This window comes from Ornithorhynchus anatinus, chromosome 13 (genome assembly GCF_004115215.2).
Source record: "Ornithorhynchus anatinus isolate Pmale09 chromosome 13, mOrnAna1.pri.v4, whole genome shotgun sequence".
Taxonomy (NCBI): domain Eukaryota; kingdom Metazoa; phylum Chordata; class Mammalia; order Monotremata; family Ornithorhynchidae; genus Ornithorhynchus; species Ornithorhynchus anatinus.
In genome coordinates this window covers 2,233,552-2,257,138 of record NC_041740.1, presented here as the reverse complement: position 1 = coordinate 2,257,138, position 23,587 = coordinate 2,233,552, and the positions used below count along the sequence as shown (strand labels likewise).

The 23,587-nt window shown below is 60.7% G+C and overlaps 1 protein-coding gene and 1 long non-coding RNA gene across 2 annotated transcripts in view; one reads left to right on the top strand and one right to left on the bottom strand.

Annotated features, from left to right (window-relative positions):
* Positions 1 to 23,587, top strand: part of LOC103165830 (KAT8 regulatory NSL complex subunit 1-like) — an 80,961-nt gene that overhangs the window by 54,297 nt on the left and 3,077 nt on the right. The window contains exons 3-10 of the mRNA XM_029078081.2: positions 3,520 to 3,705; positions 7,024 to 7,151; positions 16,663 to 16,855; positions 18,774 to 18,939; positions 20,011 to 20,157; positions 20,289 to 20,464; positions 22,338 to 22,456; positions 23,144 to 23,198. Coding sequence (XP_028933914.2) covers positions 3,520 to 3,705; positions 7,024 to 7,151; positions 16,663 to 16,855; positions 18,774 to 18,939; positions 20,011 to 20,157; positions 20,289 to 20,464; positions 22,338 to 22,456; positions 23,144 to 23,198 — 1,170 coding nt within the window. The remainder of the gene's footprint in view (positions 1 to 3,519; positions 3,706 to 7,023; positions 7,152 to 16,662; positions 16,856 to 18,773; positions 18,940 to 20,010; positions 20,158 to 20,288; positions 20,465 to 22,337; positions 22,457 to 23,143; positions 23,199 to 23,587) is intronic.
* On the bottom strand, positions 9,484 to 12,088 carry LOC103169556. The gene is made up of 3 exons (XR_485763.3): positions 11,966 to 12,088; positions 11,354 to 11,568; positions 9,484 to 10,084 (listed from the first exon to the last, which is right to left on the bottom strand). It is a non-coding gene; the product is annotated as an uncharacterized LOC103169556 (long non-coding RNA).

The following is a 23,587-nucleotide window of genomic DNA, read 5'->3' as shown; positions in this document are numbered from 1 at the left end:
TTCTGAAACCGGGTCCCGGGGCAAAATCGCCCTTTCTGTACGTCTCTTTGTTTTCGGTGAAATCCTAATCCGTGTAAAAGAGTCCGGCTTAGGAAAAATGTACGTTATAAATAGCCAGCGACGCAGAAGTTCCCAATCGCTGTAAGCCTAGAAGTACGAAGATGGCAATTAGAAGGAGTTTCTTCTGTCAGCATTCGGACGGAATAGTAAGAAATGTGGAATTTCAAAAATAAATGAGAAATGTTAACTCCTTTCCGGTCTTGCTTTTCGCCCGGGTTGAATAGTTGCTCTTCTTTCTCCTTGAACTGGAAGTAGCCGCAGGAAGTAAATTTAGGAGGGGTCTGACTCTCAGGTAATAAGTAGCTAGCTGGAAGCTCATTTTAGAGTTTGGTTAATTTTTGAGAGTCGGGTTTTCGTGTGGGGCGGCCGAAAGGCATTCCCTTCTTTCCGTGCCCCCCGTGGGGCTCCCGTTCTTAATCCCCATTTCACAGATGAGGGAACCGAGACCCCCCCCCGGGAAGTGAAGCGACTCTCTCAGGGTCTCACAGCAGACCTGTGGCGGAGCCGGGGTTCGAACCCAGGTCCTTCGGACTCCCAGGCCCGGGCTCCGTGCACTAGGCCGTGCCGCTTCGGTGCTTAAAACTCAGCACTTAGGTACCATTAAAAAAGAAAAAGCGCTGGGAAAGAGGACACAGGTAGGGTTTAAACATAGACCCCTTCCCCCCGAGGAGCTCCTGATCCGGGAGCTTTTCCGTGTATTGTGTCTTTGATGTCTCGGCTTTTTGGCAGTGGGGCCCACGATAATGGTAGGAAACTAAAAGGATTTGGTTCCTTTCCCCACCCCCGAGCGAGAAGAGCATTATCGGGAGAAGCAGCGCGGTTTCGGGGAGAGAGCCCGGGCTCGGCAGTCAGAAGGACCTGGCTTCTCATCCCGGCTCCGGGCAAATCGCTCGACATCTCCGGTCCTCGGGAACCTCCTCTGGAAAACGGGGGATTAAAACCGCGACCCCCATGTGGGACGGGGACCCCGTCCGGTCGATTTGCTTGTATCCACCCCAGCGCTTAGTACGGTACGGGACGCCTGGCACTCAATAAATACCATAAAAAGGGGTCGGGGGCGCCTCAGATTGGGAAGGTTTGTGGCAGGGGTTGAGCGAAGGACCCTCAGGGAGAGCGGGGAGAATAAAAATGTGAAAATGCTTTTGCGGTAATAGTCACTTGTGTGGAGGAAAGCGAGTGAGCGGTAATAATAATAATTGTATTTGTTGACCGCTTACTACGTGCCAGACATAAGCGCCGGGGTGGATAGAAGCAAATCGAATTGGACCCAGTCCCCGTCCCACGTGGAGCTCGCAGTCTCAATCCCCATTTTACGGAGGAGGGAACCGAGGCCCCCGAGAAGTGAAATGACTTGGCGGACAAGCGGCGGAGCCGGGATTAGAACCCCTGACTCCCAGCCCTGTGCTCTAGCCACTGCGCCGTACTGCTTTAATGCTGGTTTACGTAGTGCGGGCAGGAGAGGGTCGGGTGTGGACGGATTCCCATCATACAGTCACCCCCAGGTCCAGGCAGAAGGATGATGCGGGGAAAGACATTTCCTTGGCAGTTCATCCGAAAGCTTTGTGTATTCAAGGTCGGAGGGGTGGAGGATGGGGGCGGGGGGCGAGTTGGATCTTGAATTACAGCCTGGGGAATTACCAAATGAGGGGAAGCGATTCCTCCCCTATTAACTGTAAACGATCAGCTTTCGGGGACCCCCCCCCCCCCCACCTTGTTAACAGCTGCCAGGAGAAACCTTTTAGTGACTTTCTCTTGGGTCACATCCTCCCCTACGCTTTCACTAGCAGTAGCGAGAGGGGAAACCAGCTGCCAAATGTATAAATGTAAGATCCAATTCGGCGGCGTGGTCCTCTCCCAAGCGTTCAGTGCCGTGCCCTGCACGCGGTAAATGCTCAATAAATACCGCCGACGTCCTAAGGGACCAGAGACGACGACGACGGCGTTCGTTAAGCGCTTACTCTGCGCCGAGCACTGTCCTGAGAGCTGGGGGAGATACAGGGTGATCGGGTTGTCCCAGGTGGGGCTCACAGTTTTCATCCCCGTTTTACAGATGAGGTGAGTGAGGCCCAGTGAAGGGACTTGCCCGAAGTCACCCAGCTGACAAATGGCGGGGGCGGGATTAGAACCCACGACCTCCGACTCCCAGGCCCGGGCTCTCTCCGTTGAGCCACGCCGCTTCTCTGGAGCCTTTGGCGGCCGAGCTCACGGCTCCCTTCCTCCTGCCTCTCCGCTCGGGCGTCCCACCGACGCCTCCGGCGTCCGAAACAGAGCCGCTTGTCTAGCCGCGTCCTCCACCCTGACTCGCTGGTCACCACCGCAGCCGGCACCTCCGTCCTTCCTGTCTCTCAAGCCCGTAGCCTTGGCGTTGTCCTCGCCTCATCTCTCTCACTCGCCCCGCACGGTCCCACCTTCACGTCATGGGTAAAATCTGCCCTTCGCAGATGAACTGAGTCACAGAGAAGTGAAGCCACGTGCCCGAGGGCGGAGCCGGGGTTACGAAGCCAGATCCTCTGACTCCCGCGCCCCGGCTCTTCCCACTAGGCCGCCCCGCTTCCCCGGAAGATCGGAGAATTCCGGTTGCGGCGGAGAGATCCGTTTACGTCCCTTCGGACGGTGCCGTTAGACCGTGAGGTCGTCGTGGGCGGGGAAGTGTCTCTGTTGTACTCTCCCAAGCGCTTAGTACAGGGCTTCGCCCATAGTAAGCCCTGAATAGATACGATCGAACGATCGAGCGAATACCGTCGCTCAGGCAGGCCCCGCCGTTCGGTTCCGGAGCCCGCAAAACCCTACCCGCGAGGAAATCCTCCGGCCCTATCCAGGTTGACTGTGGGGAAGTCGTGTGTTCAAAAGGTCCGTGACGGCCTTTTCGTCGGGCAGTGGAAAATTGAGGCGCGGCCCCTCCGTTTCTTGCAGTCCGTCAAGCAGTCGGTATTTATTGGGCGCTTACTGTGAGCAGAGGACTGTACTGAGCACTTGGGAGAGGACGCTACAGTGGAGTTGGCTGACCCGTTCGCTGCGTCTTCCCTGGAAAACGTGAAAAATAATAATAATAATAATGGTGGTCGTTCAAGCGCTTATTACTTGCCAGGCCCCTGCTGGGGTAGATGCAAGATAATCAGTTTGGACAATCCCTGTCCCGTGTGGGGCTCCTGGTCTTATTCCCCATTATTCAGATGAAGAAACCGAGACCCGGTGAGGTGGTCTGCCTCAGTTTCCTCATCTGTAAAATGGGGATTAAGACCGTGAGCCCCATGAAGGACGGGCGGAGCTTGTATAGATCAGCGCTCGGCACAGAGAACGCGCTCACCGGAGGCCACAACGACGGTAGCCGATCTTTTTCCGTCGGAGGTCGTCGGTGCCGGTTTCGGTGCCGGTTTCCCTCCCGGTTTCCCTCGGCCCCAGCCTGGAACACTTGGTCCGACTCCTCCCCCACCTGGTCTACCCTCTCCCCCTCCACAGGGCCCCGTGGTCCTCGGGGAAGCTCAGCCGCCCGAAGACCCGGCAGCGAGGCCGCAGTGCCGCCCGGCGGACCCCCGGACCCCCGCCGTCACCTCGCCCTCCGCTCCGAAGGCCCCTTCCGGAGAAAGAGGACCGGGCCCTTCCCCGTGCCACCCTGCACGCACCGGACCCTCTGCGGACAAACAGGTCAGTTCCCCCAGGTAGGAGGACGGACTGGGTCGCCCGACCGAGAACCCCGCTGGAGGGAGCCCCGGGCCTGGGTTCTAATCCCGCCGAGCAGGTCTCCCGGCCTCCGTTTCCCCATTTAGAAAAGGGGGGGTAGAGAGGGCGAGCCCCCCGCGGGACAGGGACCGTGTCCAACCCCATCAGGTTGGATCGACCCCAAAAACTAAAAATAAATGAGGAGGAGGAGGGTGATAAGCCCCGGGCAGTGGGTCCACCACCTGTCTGCTGCGTGACCTGGGGCAAGTCATTTCACTTCCCTGGGCCTCAGGTACCTCATCCGTAAAATGGGATTTAAGACCGTGTCTCTACCCCGGTGTTTAGTACAATGCCTGGCACGTAGTACACGCTAAATACCCTCAACTGTTATTCATATTTTTTTATTGGTAGTCGTAGTGATGGATTTCTGCCGATTACCCTCACCGCATATTTTTATGCTTGGGTCCCCCATTAGAGTTTTGGCTCCTCCTCGTCAGGGTTATAAACAGGGCTCGGTCTTCCGCCGTACCCTCCCCAACGCCCGGTTCGGTTCACCGCCCACGGCGAGCACCGAGTAAATAGCTTTACCACCGTCACCGCCAAGGGTCCCGTTCCACAGCCGCTGTCAGAAAGGCCCGGGAGGCTGGCACCCTCTCATCTGGCTCCGGCGAAAGGAATCCGGAGAGGAATCCAACTCCCAAGGGCCTAGGCAGCCAAGCCCCGGTTTGCACTCGTTCGAGTCGGGAAAGGGTTTGTAGGTGGCCCTTTCCACTGGCGTACGAAAGAGCTCCGGCGTTGGGAGCTGCCCGGTCCGGCCGCGGTGTGGCTTTGCTCCCCCCCCCCCCCCCCAAACGGAGCTGGGGAAATTGGCGGACGATTTCCGGTCTGGGCGTTCCCGAGAGAGGGAAATGTGTCAAGTTGGCGGAGCCGGGATTAGAACCCGGGTCCTCCGACTCACGGGCCCGGGCTTTTTCCACTAGGCCGCACCGCTCCTCCCTCCCGCCCAGCCCCCGGATTCTCTCCCGGGCCGACGGCCAGTCGGTGCGTGGCTTCAACTGTATAAAATCAACTGCACCGAATGTTATTTCATTTACCCCCCCCGTGGCCGTCACGGGCTTTTTCCGTTCGGCTTTTCTTCGGCACCGGGTGACGTCAGACCGGCCTTTGACCTCTTCTCATCCTTCCCACGTGGCCTGTGTTCCGGTTCCCCCTCCCACCCCCTCTCCCCGGCCCAAAGCGACGACTCCCGCTCCTCCTGCAAACCGCCGAGGGAACCGCTTAGTCCTAAATGGATTTTCTTTCTTTCTCCCCTTTCCTCTCCTCTCTCCCGACTAGCGCAGCGGGGGAAAGGCCTCAAACTGATTTCACCGCGAGACTCACATCTGGGGGATCGCTGGCGTGTTCTTCTCTCTCTTTTTTTTTTTTTTTAACACGGTATCTGTGAAGGTCTCACTGTGTGCCAGGCACTGGACTAAGCACCGCGGTTAGGTGGGACGCAGTCCCCGTCCCACGGCGGGCTCTCGGGATCGATCGTCATTTTGCGGATGAGGCAGCGGAGGTCCGGAGAAGTGAAGTGACCTGTCCGAGGTCACGCAGCCGACGGGGGCCGGATCCGGGGGGGGGGGGGGGGACACCGGGTCCTTCTGACTTCCGGCCTGGGGCGTAGCCGTTGTTCAGCGAGCGCTGGCCGGGGGCCGTTAGCCACTGGGCCAGGAACCGGGCACGATTACGAGGGGGTGGAAACGCTAAATCTCTGCCCCTGCGTTGGGGGCGGCTCCCCCCCCCCCCCCCACCTCATTTATTCATCCGGTCGTATTTATCGAGCGCTTACCGTGTGCGGAGCACCGTACTAGGCTCCACCCCTCCCAGGGAGCCAGAATCCACCTCCACCTCGCCTTCGGCTTGGCTCGTCTCCGCCGTCCAATTATCTTCAGAACGTGGGTCCCCCCCCCCCCGGCAGATTGTCGGGTTTGCCAGCTCGGTTGATCGGCCCCGTGGACCGTAACCTCACTGTGGGCAGGGGAGGTGTCTTCCGACGCTGGCTTAATATTCATTCGATAGTATTTATTGAGCGCTTACTGTGTGCGGAGCACCGGACTGAGCGCTTGGACTGTACGATTTGCCCGACGTTCATCCCTGCCCGACGACGGGCTCACAGTCTGAACGGGGGAAGACGGCAAAGTAAAACAGAAGTGTCTCAGTGGAAAGAACACGGGCTTTGGAGTCAGAGGGCATGGGTTCGAATCCCAGCTCGGCCACTTGTCAGCTGTGTGACTTGGGGCGAGTCACTTCACTTCTCGGTGCCTCAGTTACCTCATCTGTAAAATGGGGATTAAGACCGTGAGCCCCACGTGGGACAACCTGATTCCCTCGTGTCTACCCCAGCGCTTAGAACGGTGCTCGGCACATAGTAAGCGCTTAACAAATACCAACATTACTGACATTATTAAGAAAACATCATCGTGGAGATATACACCTCATTAACAAATTAATAAAGCTCTGCCCACAGTAAGTGCTCAATAAGGACCATTTATCGATTACCAGGGCAAGGGGGCTTAGAGGCGAGAGCCCGGGCTCGGGAGTCGGAGGACGAAGGTTCGAATCCCAGCTCCGCCATCACTCTGTGCCTCGGTTCCCTCATCTGTAAAATGGGGGTAAAGACTGTGGGCCCCACGTGGGACAACCTGATTACGTTGTGTCACCCCAGGGCTTAGCACAGCGCTTGGCACATATTAAGGGCTTGAATACCGTAATTAGTATTACGATTATTAATTGACGCCGAGGGGTTATCTGTTGTTTCTGCGGGCAGGGAATGTATCTGTTATAGTGTTGTGTTGTCCTCCCCCAAGCGCTTAGTTCGGTGTCCCGCGTGTAGTAAGCGCTCGGTAAATGCATGAGAAGCGGCGCGGCCTCATGGATAGAGCACAGGCCTGGGAGTCGGAAGGACCCGGGTTCTCATCCCAGCTCCGCCACGCTCTGTGACCTTGGACGAGTCACTTCTCCGGGCCTCAGTGACCTCATCTGTGAAATGGGGGATTAAGACGGCGAGCCCCACGTGGGACAGGGACGGCGGCGTCCAACCCACTTTACTTGTGGGTAAACCCCAAGCGTTTAGGACAGTGCCCGGCCCGTAGTGAGGACTTGTTGCCGCGAAACAGCACTGATGGATTGTTTGGGACGTACGAAGGGGAAGGGCCCAGGGCTCGGGCGGCCGACGCCAGGAAGGCCGCGGCCCCGCCGGCCACGGCGTGGAGATGATCCTCCGCCGTGCGTGTGTGACGCTTCTTTTCCCCCCTCCCGCAGAACCCCCACCTCGCGCTGCCTTCGGGAAACCTCGTGTGTCGACCTCCCTCCTGTCGCCCCATCAACGGGACTCCTGGCCCCCCAAAAGCCTGTCTGCCCACCCGTCACATCAACGGCATCATCAACTGGTAGGCTCGCTTCGCTTTCCCACTGCTTGGATTTGAAGCTGGGGGGGGAACGGGGAGGTCCCGCGTGTGTGTGTGCGAGACAGGAAGAGATCGTGGGACCCGTCGGACAGCGGAGAAGTTGGGAGTTTCCGCGGTCGTTTCTCTCCTTGGGGCCCGTGGAGCCGCCGCCCGCCCGAGGCTCACGGGCCGGGGGCGGTTGTGATTGTCCGGGATCTTCCCCGTCAGCACCCGATCGGACATCCCAACGCGAGAAGCAGCGTGGCCTAATAGTGATGGCGTTTGTTAAGCGCTTACTATGTGCCAAGCACTGTTCTGAGCGCTGGGGAGGATAAACGGTGATCAGGTTGGCCCACGTGGGGCCCCCAGTCTTCATCTCCATTATACAGATGGGGTGACTGAGGCCCAGAGAAAGTGAAGCGACTTGCCCAAAGTCACCCAGCTGATAAGTGGCAGAGCCGGGTTTTGAACCCATGACCTCTGAGTCCCATGCCCGGGGCCCTGGAAGTGTAGTCCTCATCCCGGGTCCTGCCGCTTGTCCGCTGGGCGACCTTGGATAAGTCACTTGCTTCTCTGGGCCTCCGTTCCCTCCTCCGGAAACTGGGGATTAAGATCGCGAGCCCCGAGTGGGACGTGGACTCCGTCCAACCCGATTAGCAACCCCGGTGCTCAGTACAGAGTCCGGCCCAGAGTGAGCCTTTTAAATATCTCCCGGCCGCTCTCCGGCTCCTCTCCCGTGATCATCCAGCCGTGAGACGGAGGCGGGCACGGGAGCTTCATTCTTGAAACTAGGGTCCAGACGGGCCGCTCGTTCCCTTCCGATAGCGCAGAAACGTGGCTACTTACGCTGTCCTCTCCCCGGCGCTTAGTACAGTGCTCTGCACCCAGTAAGCGCTGAATAGATATCATCAGTAGATTGAACGGGGAGGCCCCCGAAATGCCGGTGGCATTGAATTGGAAGCCCAGGATGCCGTAGCAGAGGAGTTGCTAGGGAGAGCCAAGAGGCAGGGTGGCCTAATGGCCAGAGCCCGGGCCCGGGAGTCAGAACAACTGGGTTCTTATCCCGACTCTGCCACTTGTCTGCTGTGGAACCATGGGCGAGACACTTCTCCGGGCCTCAGTTTCCTCATCCGCATAAAGAGGTTAAGACTGGGAGTCCCACATGGACTCTGTCCAACCCAATTTTCGTGTAGCCACCCCAGAGCTTAGTACGGGGCCTAGTACATAGTAAGCGCTGAACAGATATCATTTAAACAAAAAAAAAGAAGGCATCGCGCTCATCTCCAGCGGAAGCGAGGGCCCAGTCGGGCCTCCTCGGGACCACCTTGGGATCGCCACCGAGCGGGATTCCTGGCCCGGCGCGTGCGGCAACGGGCTTCCCCGTACCCGCTGCGCGGGACCGGATCCCAAGCCCCGTCGGGGTCGGGGATCTCCGGCCTCGAGCAGATTCCCGGACCCGCTCGAGTCCGCACCGGGCGTCTCCCCTGGGGGACGGGACGGTGGCGGCTCCCCCTTTCTGCGGCCCAAGGGCTCGGGGTGGCCCGGACGGGCTCGGGCCCACGGGGCGGGCAGCCGAGCGGGTTGGGGGCTACCGCTGCGCACCGGAGGCGAGGGTGCCGTCGAGACGCTAAGCTCGCGGTGGGCAGGGAGCGTGTCTGTTACAGTGTACCGTCCCAGGCCCTTAGTACAGTGTTCTGCACGCGGTTACGGCTCGACTGACGGCGCCAAGTGGCCTCTACTCGGGAGTTGGGGCGGTTCGGACCCTCTCCGGCCCGGCCTCGCTGACCGGACGGACGCTTCGGCCCCAGGAGGCGGGGACGTATCGGGAAGGGGTCCGGGACTGCCCTGAATTTGAAAGACAGAGGGCTTGGGCCTCGGAGATTAAAGGGCGCGGTCCGGCCGACCTTCCGCGTGGGCCGTAGACGTATCCGATCCCGGGGACCGTCCGAGACGAAAGATGAGGAGCGGCGATAGGCGGGCCGGGGGCTCGGCGGTCCTCGGGGCCCCGGGACCTCCCGCCCCACCGCCCCCCCCCCCCGTCGCTCCGCCTGCAGTTCCGCCACGGGGCTTCTGCGGGTCCGATGGGAATCTGCTGGAGCGCGGGGAAAAACCCGTCACGTGCTAATGGGGCCAGGCGTCCCCTAGGAGCCGCGAAGGGAAGGATGCCACGGTGACCCGGGATTCTGCCGCTCAGAGCCGAACGCCGGCAGATGGGCCTGGCCGTCCTTTTCCTCCCGGATTCCTTCCGGGCGGCCCCGGCCGTGATTTTAGGAGGTGGCGTTCCCCCCTCCGCCCCGCCTTCCGCTCCCCCGAATGAGCCCCATCTCCGGTGGGTTTTCTCGCTCTTCTTACCGTTTGGCTTTTTGAAATGGAGCTCCTCGCTCCCCGCGGGATACCCGAGTAAGGGCGGGCATCGCAGGCCCTTTCCGGGCACTGCCAGACGGAGGTGGAGCGTCCGGAAAGTGGGCCGGGGTGTCTTCGCCGGCCCGGTGGACGTGGAGCTGGCTTGGGCGGGGGCGAGGTGACAGAGCCGGCCACTCGACCGCAGTGACCCTGGGAAGCGTTCGTCCAGTACGTCGTATTTATTGAGCGCTTTCTGTGCGTAGAGCACGGTACTCCGCGCTTGGGAGAGTACAGCGCAGCAATAAACAGTCACATTCCCTGCCCACGACGCGATCACAGTCTAGACCGGGGCAGGCAGACAAAAATACAAAGAAATAAAATTACAGATACGGACAGGAGGCGGGGGGAGAGCAAAGGGAGCCAGTCAGGGCGACGCGGAAGGGAGTGGGAGATGAGGAAGAGCGAGGCGTAGTCTGGGAAGGCCTCTCGGAGGAGATGGGCCTTGGATAAAGCTTTGAAGGAGGGGAGAGTCGTCGTCGGATCTGAATCGGCCGCTGACTCAGTCCGAGGGGCCGGGAGATATTTTGTAGTCGCTGGCAAAAAAAAAATGTTTTTTAATCCCACGGAAGCAGGGTTACCAGCTTGGCATTTTGAACCCAGGGATGAGAGGACGGTGGGGATTTTAGGCAGGATGAGGATGGGGAGGGGACAGGCTGGCTTCCGAGAGAAAAGGTTGGCTCCGTTTTGGGTCTTTCCAGACCGACGGGAAACTCTCAGGCCTGGTCTGGGATGCGCGGAGAGCAGGGCCTGGGAGCCAGCTGAGGGGATTGCCCCGCGGAGTTGGGCATCTGGGCCCTAAAACTACCCCAAGGGAACCGGCCAGACCCCCTCCACACTTCCTCTTAGGATGGCCTAGCCCTTGTTTTAGGAGAAATTTGGGCGCCGGCTCTCCGAAATAGTCTATGATCATCAGTTGTAGCTATTGAGCGCTCACTGTGTGCAAAGCGCCGTACCAGGGGCTTGGGAGAGCACACAAACGGAGTTAATAGACACGTTCCCTGCCTACAGTGAACTTACGGTCTGATCCCCTTTAATAGAGAAAGTGTGCGTTGGTATCTAGGTGGACTTTTTTTTTTTTAAAATGGCATTGTTAAGCGCTTACCACGTGCCAGGCACTGTACTAAGCGCTGGGTTAGATGCCAGCTACTCAGGTCGAACACAGTCCCCGTCCCGGAAGGGGCTCTACGTCTCAACCCCCGTTTTCCGAAGGAGGTAACCGAGGCCCAGAGAAGTGAAGTGACCCGCCCGAGGTCACACAGCAGACGAGCGGCAGATCTTTAGACCCCCCGGATCGTTCTGACTCCCGGGATCTTCCCTCTAGGCAACGCTGCTTCCCAGCGCCGTTTTCCCAAACTTGTCAATATTCAATCCAGAAAACGAGATGCAACAGCCTTTTCGGCCGTGGCACACTGGGAAAGGACGGCAGGTCGAAAGCCGTGTGCTTTTTTTGTCTTCTGCGTTGTCTAGCCCCGAATTTCCAGGAGCCCGCGATAAAGTCGGACCGTCGCCTGGGCCCCTGCCCTTCCCTTTCTGCCCTTGGGCCCTCTCCGCCGCTGATTTCCCGGGGAACACAAGGAAAGGACGAGGAAGTTGAATTCCCGTCTCTCCGTCCGGCTATTTGTCGGCTGCCGTGGAGGAGGCTGACCCCGAGGGTGGGGGTTGGGAGATTTCCCGCCCATTTCCTTTTTTTCCCGGCCAGATGGGAAGAGGAGCCAGCGGTGACTGTGCTGGTCTCGCCCAGACGGCAGACCCCCCCCGCGGGAGGCTGTGGCGCGCCCAGAAAGGGAAACAACATGGCCTACCGGCTTAGAGCGGAAGCTCCCCGTCCATCAACAGTCCGTCGGTGTTAGGGATCGAGCGCTTGGGAGAGCACAGTGCAGCGGGCGCGGTAGTCACGTCCCGTTCCCGGCCCACAGCGAGCTCAGAGCGCCCCTCTCCGGGCCCTGTTCCGGCCCCGCCTGGATCATCCCATTCATCTCGCCCTTCTCCTCAGTCGGTCGCGTTTACCGAGCGCTTCCTGAGTGCAGAGCACCGGACTGAGCGCTTGGGAGAGTGCACTAGGACAGACACGTTCCCTGCCCGCGGCGAGCTTCCGGTCTACAGGGTAGCCTCCTCGCCTCCCCCCTCTTCCCGCCAATCGGGACGGACGGGGAGTCCGTCCCACAGGCTCCCAGGCTTAATCGCCATTTTCCCGACGAGCGACCCGAGGCCCGGAGAAGGGAGGCGACGGGCGGAGCGAACGGGCCCGGCCTCCTCCCGCCGGGCCACACGGCTTCGGGATCCGAGTCGCCACCTCGGGTCCTTTCGGACCAACCCCGCCTTCCTCCCGTCTGCCCCGTAGCTTTCACCGTCCGCCTCCCCGGCCCCGTGTCCTCGGTGGGTGGCCACGGAATCGGGGGTACACGCGTACCCACCCGCCGCGTGTGTGCGTCTCTTCTGCCTCCTCTCTCCTCGAGGGCAAGGACACCGTCGAGCACTTCCATCTCCCCGACCCCAGCCCCCGCAATAAATAGCGTGGACGGACTGGCCGACTCGAGCCGGTCCGACCTGTTCCGACTCCGGCGTCGGAGGGGGGCGGGGGAGGGCGGCGTGGCGGGGAGGAGCGCGTGTGGAGGGGTGTGGGGTGGGGAGAGGACCTGCCCCGCCATTGGTAGCAGAGGCGGAGATAGAGGACCCGGAGCCAAGCCGTCAGTTCCCGGGGAGACGCCTCTGCCCCTTCCACCCCGTCGTCCTTGGCCGTTCCTGGCACCAGAAGCCAGACTTCACCCCGGGGCCCCGAGCGCCCACGCCCCAGGGCCGGGCGGAGGGAGGGAGAGACGGGAGAGAGGCTCACACGTTGCCCGGAGGCGGGATCCGCCAGCAGCCGGCCGGGAAGAGCCGACTGTCGCCGCTCGAGCCCGGGCCTGGCAGTTGGAAGGTCCTGGGTTCTACTCCCGGCTCCGCCACTCGTCTGCTCTGTGACCGAGGGCGAGTCACCTCGGTGCCTCGGTTCCCTCCGCTGTAAAAAAAAATGGGGATTGAGAGTGTGAACCCAATGTGGAACAGGAGCTGTATGATAACAATAACAATAAGGTTGGGTTTTGTTAAGCGCTCACTATGTGCCGAGCACCGTTCTGAGCGCTGGGGGAGATACGGGGTCGTCGGATTGTCCCACGTGAGGCTCGCGGTCTTCATCCCCATTTTACAGAGGAGGGAAGTGCAGCACAGAGGAGTGAAGTGACTTAATAATGTTGGTATTTGTTAAGCGCTTCCTATGTGCCGAGCACCGTTCTAAGCGCTGGGGGAGATACGGGGTCATCTGGTTGTCCCACGTGTGGCTCGCGGTCTTCAACCCCAACCCCGTTATTCAGATTTTCCCCTTTCTGGATGGTCTAGGTACCCTCCTCCTCCCTCCTTTTCCCCTTCCTCCTCCTCCAGGCAAGACAGGTCTGGAAAAGTCGAGCCAGAAAGTTTCGGGCAGTTGTTTTTTCCCCCTCCTCAGAAAATGCACCTCGAGCCTTTAATTTTAGCGGTTTAAATTTAGACCTGTTCCCGAAAGTGGTTTGACAGATGTTGTCAGCACTCTCGTTCCCTAGGCACCTCCCCTCTGGCTCCCGGCTTTTCCCAAAAGTCGTCCCATCCCCCACTGGAAGACCGGAGTCTCCCGCCCGCCCCCGATCCAGCAACGGGAGGGCAGGGGGGTCCCCGAGCGGCCTCGTCGTGCCGATCCTCCCCCGAGGAGCAGCCCGGCCTAGGGGGTGGACCCCGGACCCGGGAGTCAGAAGGACCCGGGTTCTCCTCCCGGCTCCGCCTCTCGTCTGCCGCGTGATCTTGGACGGGTCATTTCACTTTTCGGTGCCGCAGTTCCCTCACCTGTAAAACGGAGATTTAAGACCGTGCGCCCCGTGTGGAACGTGGACTGTGTCCAACGTGGGGTATCAACCCCAGCGCTTAGTACAGTGCCCGGCACGCAATCAGCCAGTGGCGGTTACTGAGCGCTTCCTGGGGGCAGAGCGCTGTACTAAGCGCTTGGAGAGTCCAGTCTAACTCGGTAGGTGGGTGCTGAGCCCAAGACTAGCATTTCTGTTTTCAGGACTCCACTATCCAGGCCCAAGTTTTCCCCCCACCCTTGCCCCGCGTAGAACAGTGCTTGGCACGTAGTAAGCGCTTAACAAATACCATTTGAAAAAAGAAAAGTGGAGCTTCGCCCTTTGCCGATCTGTTGCCTAAAGCTTTCCCGCTCCTTCCCGGGACACAGACCCGGGTCAAGAGCCGCGGCCCCACGGCCCGGCCCTCCCCGGGAAGCGTCTGCTCGGGGCACCGGGGAGGACCCCCCGCTCCAGCGGGAGGACCGGGATCTCAGAGGGGAGGCGGTCGCTTGAGTCCTCCGGTCCCAGGGCAGATCCGGCCCTCGATCCGGGGCCGAGCGCACGCGGCCTCCCACGTCCCCCGCCGCGGGGCCGGATGTCACACACCCTTTTCGGCCTCGGGCTCTCAGATCCCCCCTTGTCGGCCTCCTAGCCCGCTGCTATATTTTTCCTCGGTGTTTTGGGGGGGGGGGGGGCGTTGTAGTTTCCCTTTCCGAGTCGCGACGTTGAAACGTGGCCATTCCGGGCCCTTCCGTGACCCACGGGCCGTACTCCCCGGAGGGAGGAGATGGGGGCGGGAAGATGGAGGGGGAGAGGTCATCTTTTATCCCTTCGTCAGTTTTTGGGGCTTTTTTTTTTTTTTTAAAGCAGCCTGAGGAGGATGCCTTGTAAATAGCAGAGTCAGGGGGAGCGGGGAGAAAGAAGGGGAGGTCGGAAAGCGCAGAGCAGCGCCTGGTACGGGTTTGGGGAGGGGAGGGAGGACAGCCGGAGACCGCCCAGGCACCTCCTCTCGGGAACGCCGCTCAGGAAACCGGGGATCTCAGACTGCCGGGTCAGGAACCGTGTCGGCGAATCCCCGGAATCGTCAAGCGGTGCAGTTGAGGAATAATCCGAGATGAAAATGCTCCCCACCACAACATCCCCCGGCTCCCCCCCCCCCCCCCCCGAGAATCATGATCCAGTAGCCTTTTCCAGGCAACGGAAAATAAAGACGAAGGCGGGGTTTTCTCGGGGATCTGCTTCCCGTCGTGCCCGGACAGAATGAGGCGGATCGCCTTCATTAGAATTTATAGGCTTGATAAAAGGACTCCGGCCGTTTTGGGTGTCTTCGGGCAGTCGGTTGCTAAGTGGGAGGCTTTAACTGGGCCCCCGGGCCGCAGGGTACTGAGCTACTTTCGGGTTGGGTGACTCGGAATGAACCCGCATTTTCCAAGCTTTTCCTTCCTAGGCGGGATGACCGTCTTGGAGCGCCCCGTGTAGTGATGCTGTGACGATCCCGGTATTTGTCAAGCGCCGCTTACGTGCCAGGCACTGTCCTAAGCGTGGGGTGCAGACGAGCAGATGGGGATGGGCGGAGTCCCACGTGGGGCTCACAGTCTCGACCCCCGTTTTACGGATGAGGGCACTGAGGCCCGGAGAATCGAAGCGACTGGCCCGGGGTCACACGGCAGACGCGTGGCGGAGCCGGGATTAGAGCCCGTGACCCTCTGACTCCCGAGCCTGGGCTCTTTTCACTAAGCCACGCTGCTCGCCCGTAATTTACTCAGTTATTTTAAGGTCCGCCTTCCTCTGTAGACTGTTAGCGCGTGATGGGCTGGGAACGCGTCCCCCGGCTGGGTTGTACTGTAGTCTCCCAGTCGCTCGGTACAGTGCCCTGCACCCAGTAAGCGCTCGGTTAATGCCACGGATGACGATGATCATTATGGCGTCATTACTGCCGATGCCCGGGCCACATTTCAGCGCGGCCTGGTGGATAGGACGTGGAATCAGAAGGACCTGGGTTCTAATCCCGCCTCCACCACCTGGCTGTGTGACCTGGGGCGGGTCACTTCACTTCCCTGTACCTCAGTCCCCTCATCTGTAAAATGGGGGTGAAGACTGTGAACCCCACGTGGGGCAGGGACTGTGTCCAAGCAGATTACCCTGTATCTACCCCAGTGCTTAAAACGGCGCCTGGCACGTAGTAAGCGCTTAACCGGTGCCGTCCTCGTTTAAGACCCCTGACGGAGAAAGGCCCGCCGGTTGTCCGAACTTCAGCGGGTAACTCCTGAGCAGGAGGAGGAGGAAGAGGGTCCGGGGAGGGCAGGGCCGGCAGCTCCGGGGGGGTGGAGGGAGCAGGATGGAGGAAAAGGGAAGTCGAGCAGGGCGGAGACCCCGTGCGGGGATCTCCTCCCTCCCGACCCTCGCCGGCCCGAGATAAGAAAGACGGACGTGGCCCCCACATTTCTCCTTAGGAAGGAGTCCCGGCTCCCGGGGAGGCCGGGCCCGTGACCGAGCCCCGGGGGAGGTGGCCGCCCTCGCCGTCCCGTCTGGTTTCGGGAGGTTTCCCGGAGGAAGCGAAACCGGCATGGAGACTTTCGACCGTGGAGACGGCCGGGGGTGTCGGGGAAGGACGGGTGATGTGAAAGAAGCCATTGCGGCGGGAAGGAGAGCGGAGGATGAAGGGGGCCTTGGCCAGTGGCTCGATGGGAGGGGTGAGAAGAGTAGGACACCGAAACGGGTCTTCCGATGAGGAGATGGGATTAAGTAGAACCTGGAGGGCGAAGGTCACTCCGATTTGCCTGGGTGGTTTTTTTTTTTCGGTTGGTTGGTTTTTTTTGTGACACACGCCGAGCGGGTCTTGGAAATACCGGGATTTGGGGCTGGGGAAGCAGGCCTGTGGGCTCCTCTCATCGGGCCTTGGAGGTGGTTTTGGGGAGCAGGGGCGGGGAGGGTTCCCTTATTAAAAATTGCATCGGAACCAAGAATTCTAGGAGGTTCTGCAGGGGTGTGTGTGTTTGCGTGTGTGCATTTGCCTCGCTTTTGGCTTGGGTATTAATCGGTCTCTGGGGTCCGTGGGATTCCCTCCCCGGTCAGTAAAAGCGGAAACGAGGGTACTTCGCCATCCCTCTTTTGGGGAGCTCCGCTCCGGGAGGGGAGCCGACCCTCGGACCCCGTCGTCCTCCCGGGGCCCGGCCCGGCGGCGCGGTGGTCTCGGAGGGGACCTGGGCGAGGGCGGGGGGCGGGACGCTTAAGCGTGTGAATTGTCTCTCTCCGGCCGGCAGTTCGCGACCTAACCCCTCGGCTAGCGACCCTGGCCCCGACGAGAGCCCGGGCAAGCGAAAGCGGTGGGACTCCCCAGTCAACCCTCTCTCTCCGCCCGACAGCAGCTGCATCGCTGCCCGGAGCCGCCCTCTGTGCCGATACAGGAAGCGCCGGCTACTCCGCACCGACGCGGTCTCATACCTCAGCAGAAAGGTAGGTGGGAACCCTGGGCGGCCTCGCCTTCCCGCTGATGGATCTCCACGTCTCTCTCCCCCGGCGGACTGTCGGCTCCCTTTTTTTAAATGAAAATCGGTATTCGTCAAGCGCTTGCTCTGTGTCTGGCACTCTCCCGAGCGTTGGGGTCGACACCATCTCGTTTTCTAGATGGAGATTCTTTGGGTCGTGTTTAGTGAGCACTTAACGGTGCAGAGCATCGTACTCAGCGCTTGGGAAAGTACAGTACGCCAATAAGCAGTGACAGTGACCTCACGGTATAGAGTGAGGGAGACAGACATCAATGCAGAGAAATAAAATTACAGATGTGAAGAGTGTGAGCCCCAGGTGGGACAGGGACCGTGTCCAACCTGATCACCTTCCTTCTACCCCTACGTGCTTGGCCCAGACTAAGCTCTTAACAAATGCTGTCTTTTTTAAAAAAAGAAAATAAAAGGAAGAGCGAGGAGTAGAAATCGGGTACGCAGGCGCCCGGGCTCTATCCACTAGGCTGCCCTGATGGTTTCGCTTGACCCCGTGACTTGCCCAGGCTCCGGGTTTGCCGACCCGGGACAGACCTCCTCAGCGCCCCTTCTCCCCGCTCTCCACTCCGTCCCCGGAGGGGAAAGCCAAATCGAAGGAGCCAGGTTGCCACAGACAACCAGCTGGAAGCGGGTCGGCCCGGACCCTCGTAAAACCCCTTCACCCCCACCTCCCTTCCTCGGCCGCCCGTCTTCCGTGGAAGGCACGGGGCGACGTCGCTAACCCGTAAGATGTGATCTGTAAATAATGACGGGGACCCTCCCCGAGCTGAGCCTCTCGCCACGCGGAACAGATGGCAGAACTGTTTAAAGGGCTAGGAAGGGAGGGAGTGACACCGAAATCTTTCTCCCACTCCCTTCTGCGTCGCCCTGATTCGCTCCCGTTATTCGCCCCTCCCTCGGCCCCGGCCCTACCCGTCCCTGACCGATCTATATTGACGTCTGTCTCCCCCTCCGGACTGGAAGCTTGCTGTGGGCAGGGAACGAATGTGTCTACCGCAGCGTGGCTCGGTGGCAAGAGCCCGGGCTTGGGAGTCAGAGTTCATGGGTTCTAATCCCGACTCCACCACTTGTCAGCTGGGTGACATCGGGCAAGGCACTTCACTTCTGAGCCTCAGTGACCTCATCTGTAAAATGGGGATCAAGACGGTGAGCCCCACGTGGGACAACCGGATCGCCATGTATCCCCCCACCACTTAGAACGGTGCACAAAGTAAGCGTTTAACAAATGCCGTCGTTACTATTATTATTACCGCCGCTCTTAGTTTATCCTCTCCCAAGCAATTAGCGCGGTGCTCTGCTCCACGGTCAGGGCTCGATAAATACGGTTGATTGGTGGATTGAAATTGGGATTCGATCGGCCCGGCCCACCCCTTTTGGATGAAAGAGAGATTAATGACTCATTTCCATTTGAATGCATTCCAAGAGGACGCAAGGCAGCCCCTGGCGGACTTCCTGGCCGTGACCCATTAAACGGAAGAGAGCCCTGAGCCTTGCCGTGTCTTTTGGCACATAGTACGTGCTTGATAGAGCCCGGGAGTCAGAAGGTCACGGGTTCTAATCCCAGCCCCGCCACTTGTCTGCCGTGTGACTCTCGGCAAGTCACTTTACGTCCCCTGTGCCTCAGTTGTCCGTAAAATACGGATTGAGCCCGTGAGCCCCAGATGGGACGGGGACCGTGCCCATCGCGATTGACCTATATCTACCCCAGCGCTCAGTACGGTCCCTGACACATGATAAGCGCTTCACAAAGGCCGTAATCATTATTATTATTATTATAGATGCCATTTTTAGTAGCAGCGGTCACAGTATTAATCGCAAACAAACCGCTTAGAATATCGGGACTCCTTCATCTGTTGCTCCTTCCTCCCTTCCAGCCTCAGAAACCTCTCACCATGAAGTGTAACTGCGAATGGCCTCAGACTTGCATCCTGTGCGAATGCAAAGCCACCGTCAAGGCCATAGATGTCACTGCTATGACCTTAGAAGAGCGGATCGGCCTGCTGGATTCCGGTTTCCATCCCATCCTCTCGTTCCCTCACGGTGAGTCAGTCGGTTCCGGCTCGTGGCTTCAAACCCCACCCTCCTGCCTCCCTCCTCCATCCTCCTCCCTTCCCTAGTTGCTGCGCTCTGCCCGTCCCAGGGATGGAGGCGGGACGGGGCACCCTCAAATCCCAGAGGGGCGGCGGAGGAGCGATCGCGAGTCGGAGCGACTGGCGAAGGCCTCTGGGCGGTAGATAGGACGCGTGGCGCCGAGGCGTACGCCCGTCCTTCCCCATCGCTGAGGGAAATCCCTCGCGGGACAGATGCAAGGGATGGGAATGTTCTGGGACGCAGCTGTCCTCTTGGCCGTGAGATTGGCTTGGGGTGGGGGAAGGCCGGGGGCGGGCGGGCCCCCGCGTTGCTAATTGATTTATTTCAACAAAAACGGCCCTGAACGGAAAGAGCCCCGTGGCACCTCTGTCCGTCGCGGGATGCGCGGGCCGGGCCGCGGAGGAGCGGGCGGGCGGGGGTCTCTGAATCTCGGCGCTGCCCCAGGGGGTTGCAGACGGAGGCGAGAGCTGGGTGTCAGAGTTCAGAAAACACCCCCAACCTATTTGGTTTCCCCGAGTCCAGGAAGTGGCAGGAGCTGGCTTAGCGCCGAGAGGTTTCCGACTCGGCCTCTGACGTGTCGGCAGCGAGGCGAGCGGGGGGCGGGAAAAGCGTTTGGTACAGTGCCTAGCACACAGAAAGCACTTAACAAACACCATAATAAAAAGAGACAGCCAACAAGGCCCCACAGCTCCAGATCCTCGCGGATCCCGATGGGCTATTTTGCCCCGGGGAAGGATTGGCATTTTGGGGGGCACCGGCAGCGAGCCTCATCGCCGACCCAAAGGCCTCTGAGTAGAGCGCTGCGTAGCTGCAGGGGACGCCTCCCCTGCAGACCGGTCGCCGCGTCCGCTGACCCTCGGGGCCGACCGGGGGTGGCGTGAGTCGGCGGGGGGCTCTCTTGGGACCTCCGAATGGTCTTCTCTCTAGGCCGCCTCCTTCGCTCGCCGGACCGGGTTCGGCCCGTGCGGCGGGGGCGCGTCTCGGACCGCAGAATGATCTGCCCTCTCCTCTTCTCTCTAGGCAGCCCGCTTCACTTGCACTTCGAGGCCCTCCTGAAAGAGGATCGACTCTCGTACAAGGCTCTGAAGATGTCCCAGCTGAGTCAGGGGGCCCAGGTCCTCACGGCGGCCTACCCGGTGCTAACTCCGTCACCCATCGCCCTAGCCGGTAGGTTCGCCCGCCGACGGGGGCCGGGAGGGCGGAGGGGGGAGAGGTGCCCCGACGCCCGTCCGCGGCGTGGCCCTCGGAGGGAGAGGTCACGGCTCCGCGGGTGACGGGCGTCCTCCGTCCCCGCGCAGGCCCGCCTCTCAGAGGGGAACGACACCCGCGCGGAGCGGCGCCGGCCAACCACGGCCTGTTCGCCTCCGGCCACGACCCGCCGAAAGCCAGCCCGCTGGCCAACCACCTGCCACCCTTCCTGGCGGACGGCCCCACGGCGCCGTCGGCCGCCCAGCCCCCGGCCGGCCACCCCGCGGTGAGTCTGTCAGGCCGGCTCCTGGGTCCCCTCGCGCCCCGTCCCCAGAGAGCCACGGCATCGCCGAGGAAGATCGTCCTTCCCGAAGGGAGAGCCGAACTCCCTCCCTCCATCCTTCCTTCCTCCCTTCCTTCCTTTCTCCCTCCCTCCCTCCCTCCCTCCTTCCTTTAGAGAAGCAGTGTGTCACTGTGGATAGTTCCCCCGGCCCAAGAGTCCGGAGGCCTCGGGTCGAATTCCTGCCCCGCCACTCATCCGCTGACTTCGAGGCGGTCGCTTCGTTTCTCTAGGCCCCAGCGACCTCGTCTGGAAAATGGGGATAGAGGCCGTGAGCCCCACGTGGGACAGGGACCGCGTCCATCCCGATTTTCTCATATCCACCCCAGCTCTTAGTACAGGGCCCGGCAGAGAATCAGCACTTTACAAGGACTATTAAAAACAAACGAAAAAACTCGGGAGAGTTGGTGGACGCGTTCCCTGCCCACGAGGAGCGGAGAGTCTAGAGGGGGAGGCTGCCGTAAAAAGGAATCCATTACGACTATGTACATAAGTGGTCTGGGGCTGAAGGGAGGGGTGAAGGAAAGGAGCAGGTGCAAGTTCAGGGGCGATGCAGAAGGGAGGGAGAGCAGAGGAAATGAGGGCTTAGGCGGAAGGTTTGGGTTCGGCGTTGCGTCTCCCCCGAACACGAGTCCCCGGGGACTGTTCCAGATGAATCTCCTGGGCTCCCCGCGGGGCCGACAGGAAGCTGCCAGACTCCACACCTGCCCCTCTGCATCAGCGCTTACGTTCCGCTGCCGTTCCGGGCCAAGGAGGTCAAGGGGCAGGCCCGCGGCCGGGCCCCGGAGACCAGGCCGGACCCGGGGCCGACGGAGGGAGCCGTGGCTCAGGGGACGTCCCGCCCAGGAGCGGCCGTGTGGTCCCGCGGGTGGCCGTCACCGTCTCTCTCTCGTTCCGTGGTCCTCTCCCAAGCGCGGCGGGCAGCGTTCCGCACACGGCAGCGCTCGCTAAACACCGTCGACCGACTGACCGGACGTCCGCGCCCACCTGAGGCGTCGGTCGGCCGAAATCACCTTCTGCCGACTACCGGAGGACGCCGGTCAAACGGACCGTCTGCCGTGTGACCTCGGGCCGGTCCTTTCGCTTCTCTGCGCCTTAACGACCCACTCGGTCCCTGCCCACAACGAGTTTACGGTCCGGAGTGGGGAGACGGACGTTAATACGAAATAATAAATTATGGATGTGGACGTAATGTGCTGGAACCGGAGTCAGAAGGGCCTGGGTTCTCATCCCAGCTCCGCCACTGGTCTGCTGGGTGACCTCGAGCGAGGTCTCTTCACTTCTCTGAGTCAATTCCCTCATCTAAATCGAGGATTAAGATTATGAGCCTCAAGTGGGACGGGGACCGCGTCCAACCCGAGTTAGCTTGTAACTACCCAGTGCTTAATACAGTGCCCGACACATAATAAGCGCTTTACGCGTGCCATCGAGGAAAAAAAAGAACAGGTGATGCTACCAACAGAGGAGAACTGGCCGGGATCCGGAGGCGCTAGTTGACCCGAAGCCTGTGGGGAGATGAAGTTGGGAGAGACGGAGGTTACCTGGAAGGGATCGATTCGTCGACGGTATTTATTGAGCGCTTACTGTGTGCAGGGCGACGTGCTAGACGCCAGGGAGGGGACGGTGCAACGGAATTAGAGCGAGCGAGGTTTTCTGGGTTCTGAGATCAGTGACAGACTAATGTGACGTGTTTTGCGGCTCTGACCTTTTGATTCTGATGCCACTGGGCGTTTGTAGTCATGAAGACGTAGATTTTTTTTTTTTCCTACTCTTGTTTTGTTTTGTTTTTTCCTGCCACCCACGGCGGGGGCCCAAACAGGCTCTGAAGAGGAAGAGACCCGAGAGCTCATATGACATCAACAACATCGTGATCCCGATGTCCATGGCAGCCGCGGCTCGGGTCGAGAAACTGCAGTACAAAGAGATCCTGACGCCGAGGTAGAGTCCCCGTCCCTCCCCGCCCCCCCACGCGCACGGCGTGGGAGGGAGCGGGCCGGAGGGCACCGCGCCGCCGAGGTTTCCGGGGGAGCAGAAGACGTAGCCCGGGAGCTTCGGGTTCCGGGAAGGGATGGGGGCCGCCCGGCCCCCCCCCCCCCGAGGGACATCTCTCCCCCTCCGCTTGTCACTGCCGGCCAGTAGCCCCGCCGGAGGGTGGGCGGGCCGAGAACGGGAGATGAAATAGGACGCCCGAACCAGGATGGGATCGGGGCCGGTGGCGCCGAATCGCTCAGTCGTATTTATTGAGGGCGTACCGCGCTCGGGGCGCTGCGCTGAGCGCTTGGGACGCGACCCGGACCCCTTCCCTGCCCGCAGCGAGCGTACGGGGTAGAGCTCTGGCCGGGGAAGGGAGGAGGGGGCGGCGGCGGCGGTGTGGCTCGATTGAGGCTTCGGGGCGAAGGCTGGATTTCAGGCTCCTCCCGCCCCACCTCCCGGGACGGGCAGCGGGACAGGCCTCCCCGGACCGCGGCCGGTCGGTCGCCGCGACCGACTCCGGGCAGGTCACCCGATGAGGGGGAGGAGAGAGGGAGCCCAGAACGCCGAGGCGTTCGGAGGGGGGTCCTCCGAGTCGGGGCGAAGCCGCATGGGTGGGCGGCGTCCCGACACGGACCCTTCTTCCCCCTCCAGCTGGAGACTGGTGGAGCCCAAAGAGCTGGAGGCGGGAGATGAGGGGGACTGCGAGGTAAGCGCAAGAGGGTCGTACGGGTTTTGGGTTTCGTGGGGCGGAGGCGGAATAATCGTGTTAATAACTGCGGCATCCGCTAAGCGCGCCGGCAGACGGACGTTAATAGCAGTTAATAAGCGACGGATGTGGAGGTGAGGGCCGTGGGGCCGAGGGAGGGACGAATAAAGCGGGGGAAGCGCGAGGGCGACGCAGAAGGGAGAGGGAGGACAGGAAATGAGGGCCTGGTCAGGGAAGGCCTCCCGTTGCCGCGGTAGATTTCCTCCCGGCCTCGAGGGGTTTTGCGGAGCCCAGGGAATCGATCGATCCGGGGGTATTTATTGAGTCCTCGCGTGTGGAGAGAACCGTACTAAGCGCGCGGGAGAGCAAAATCCAAGCACGTGGGAAGG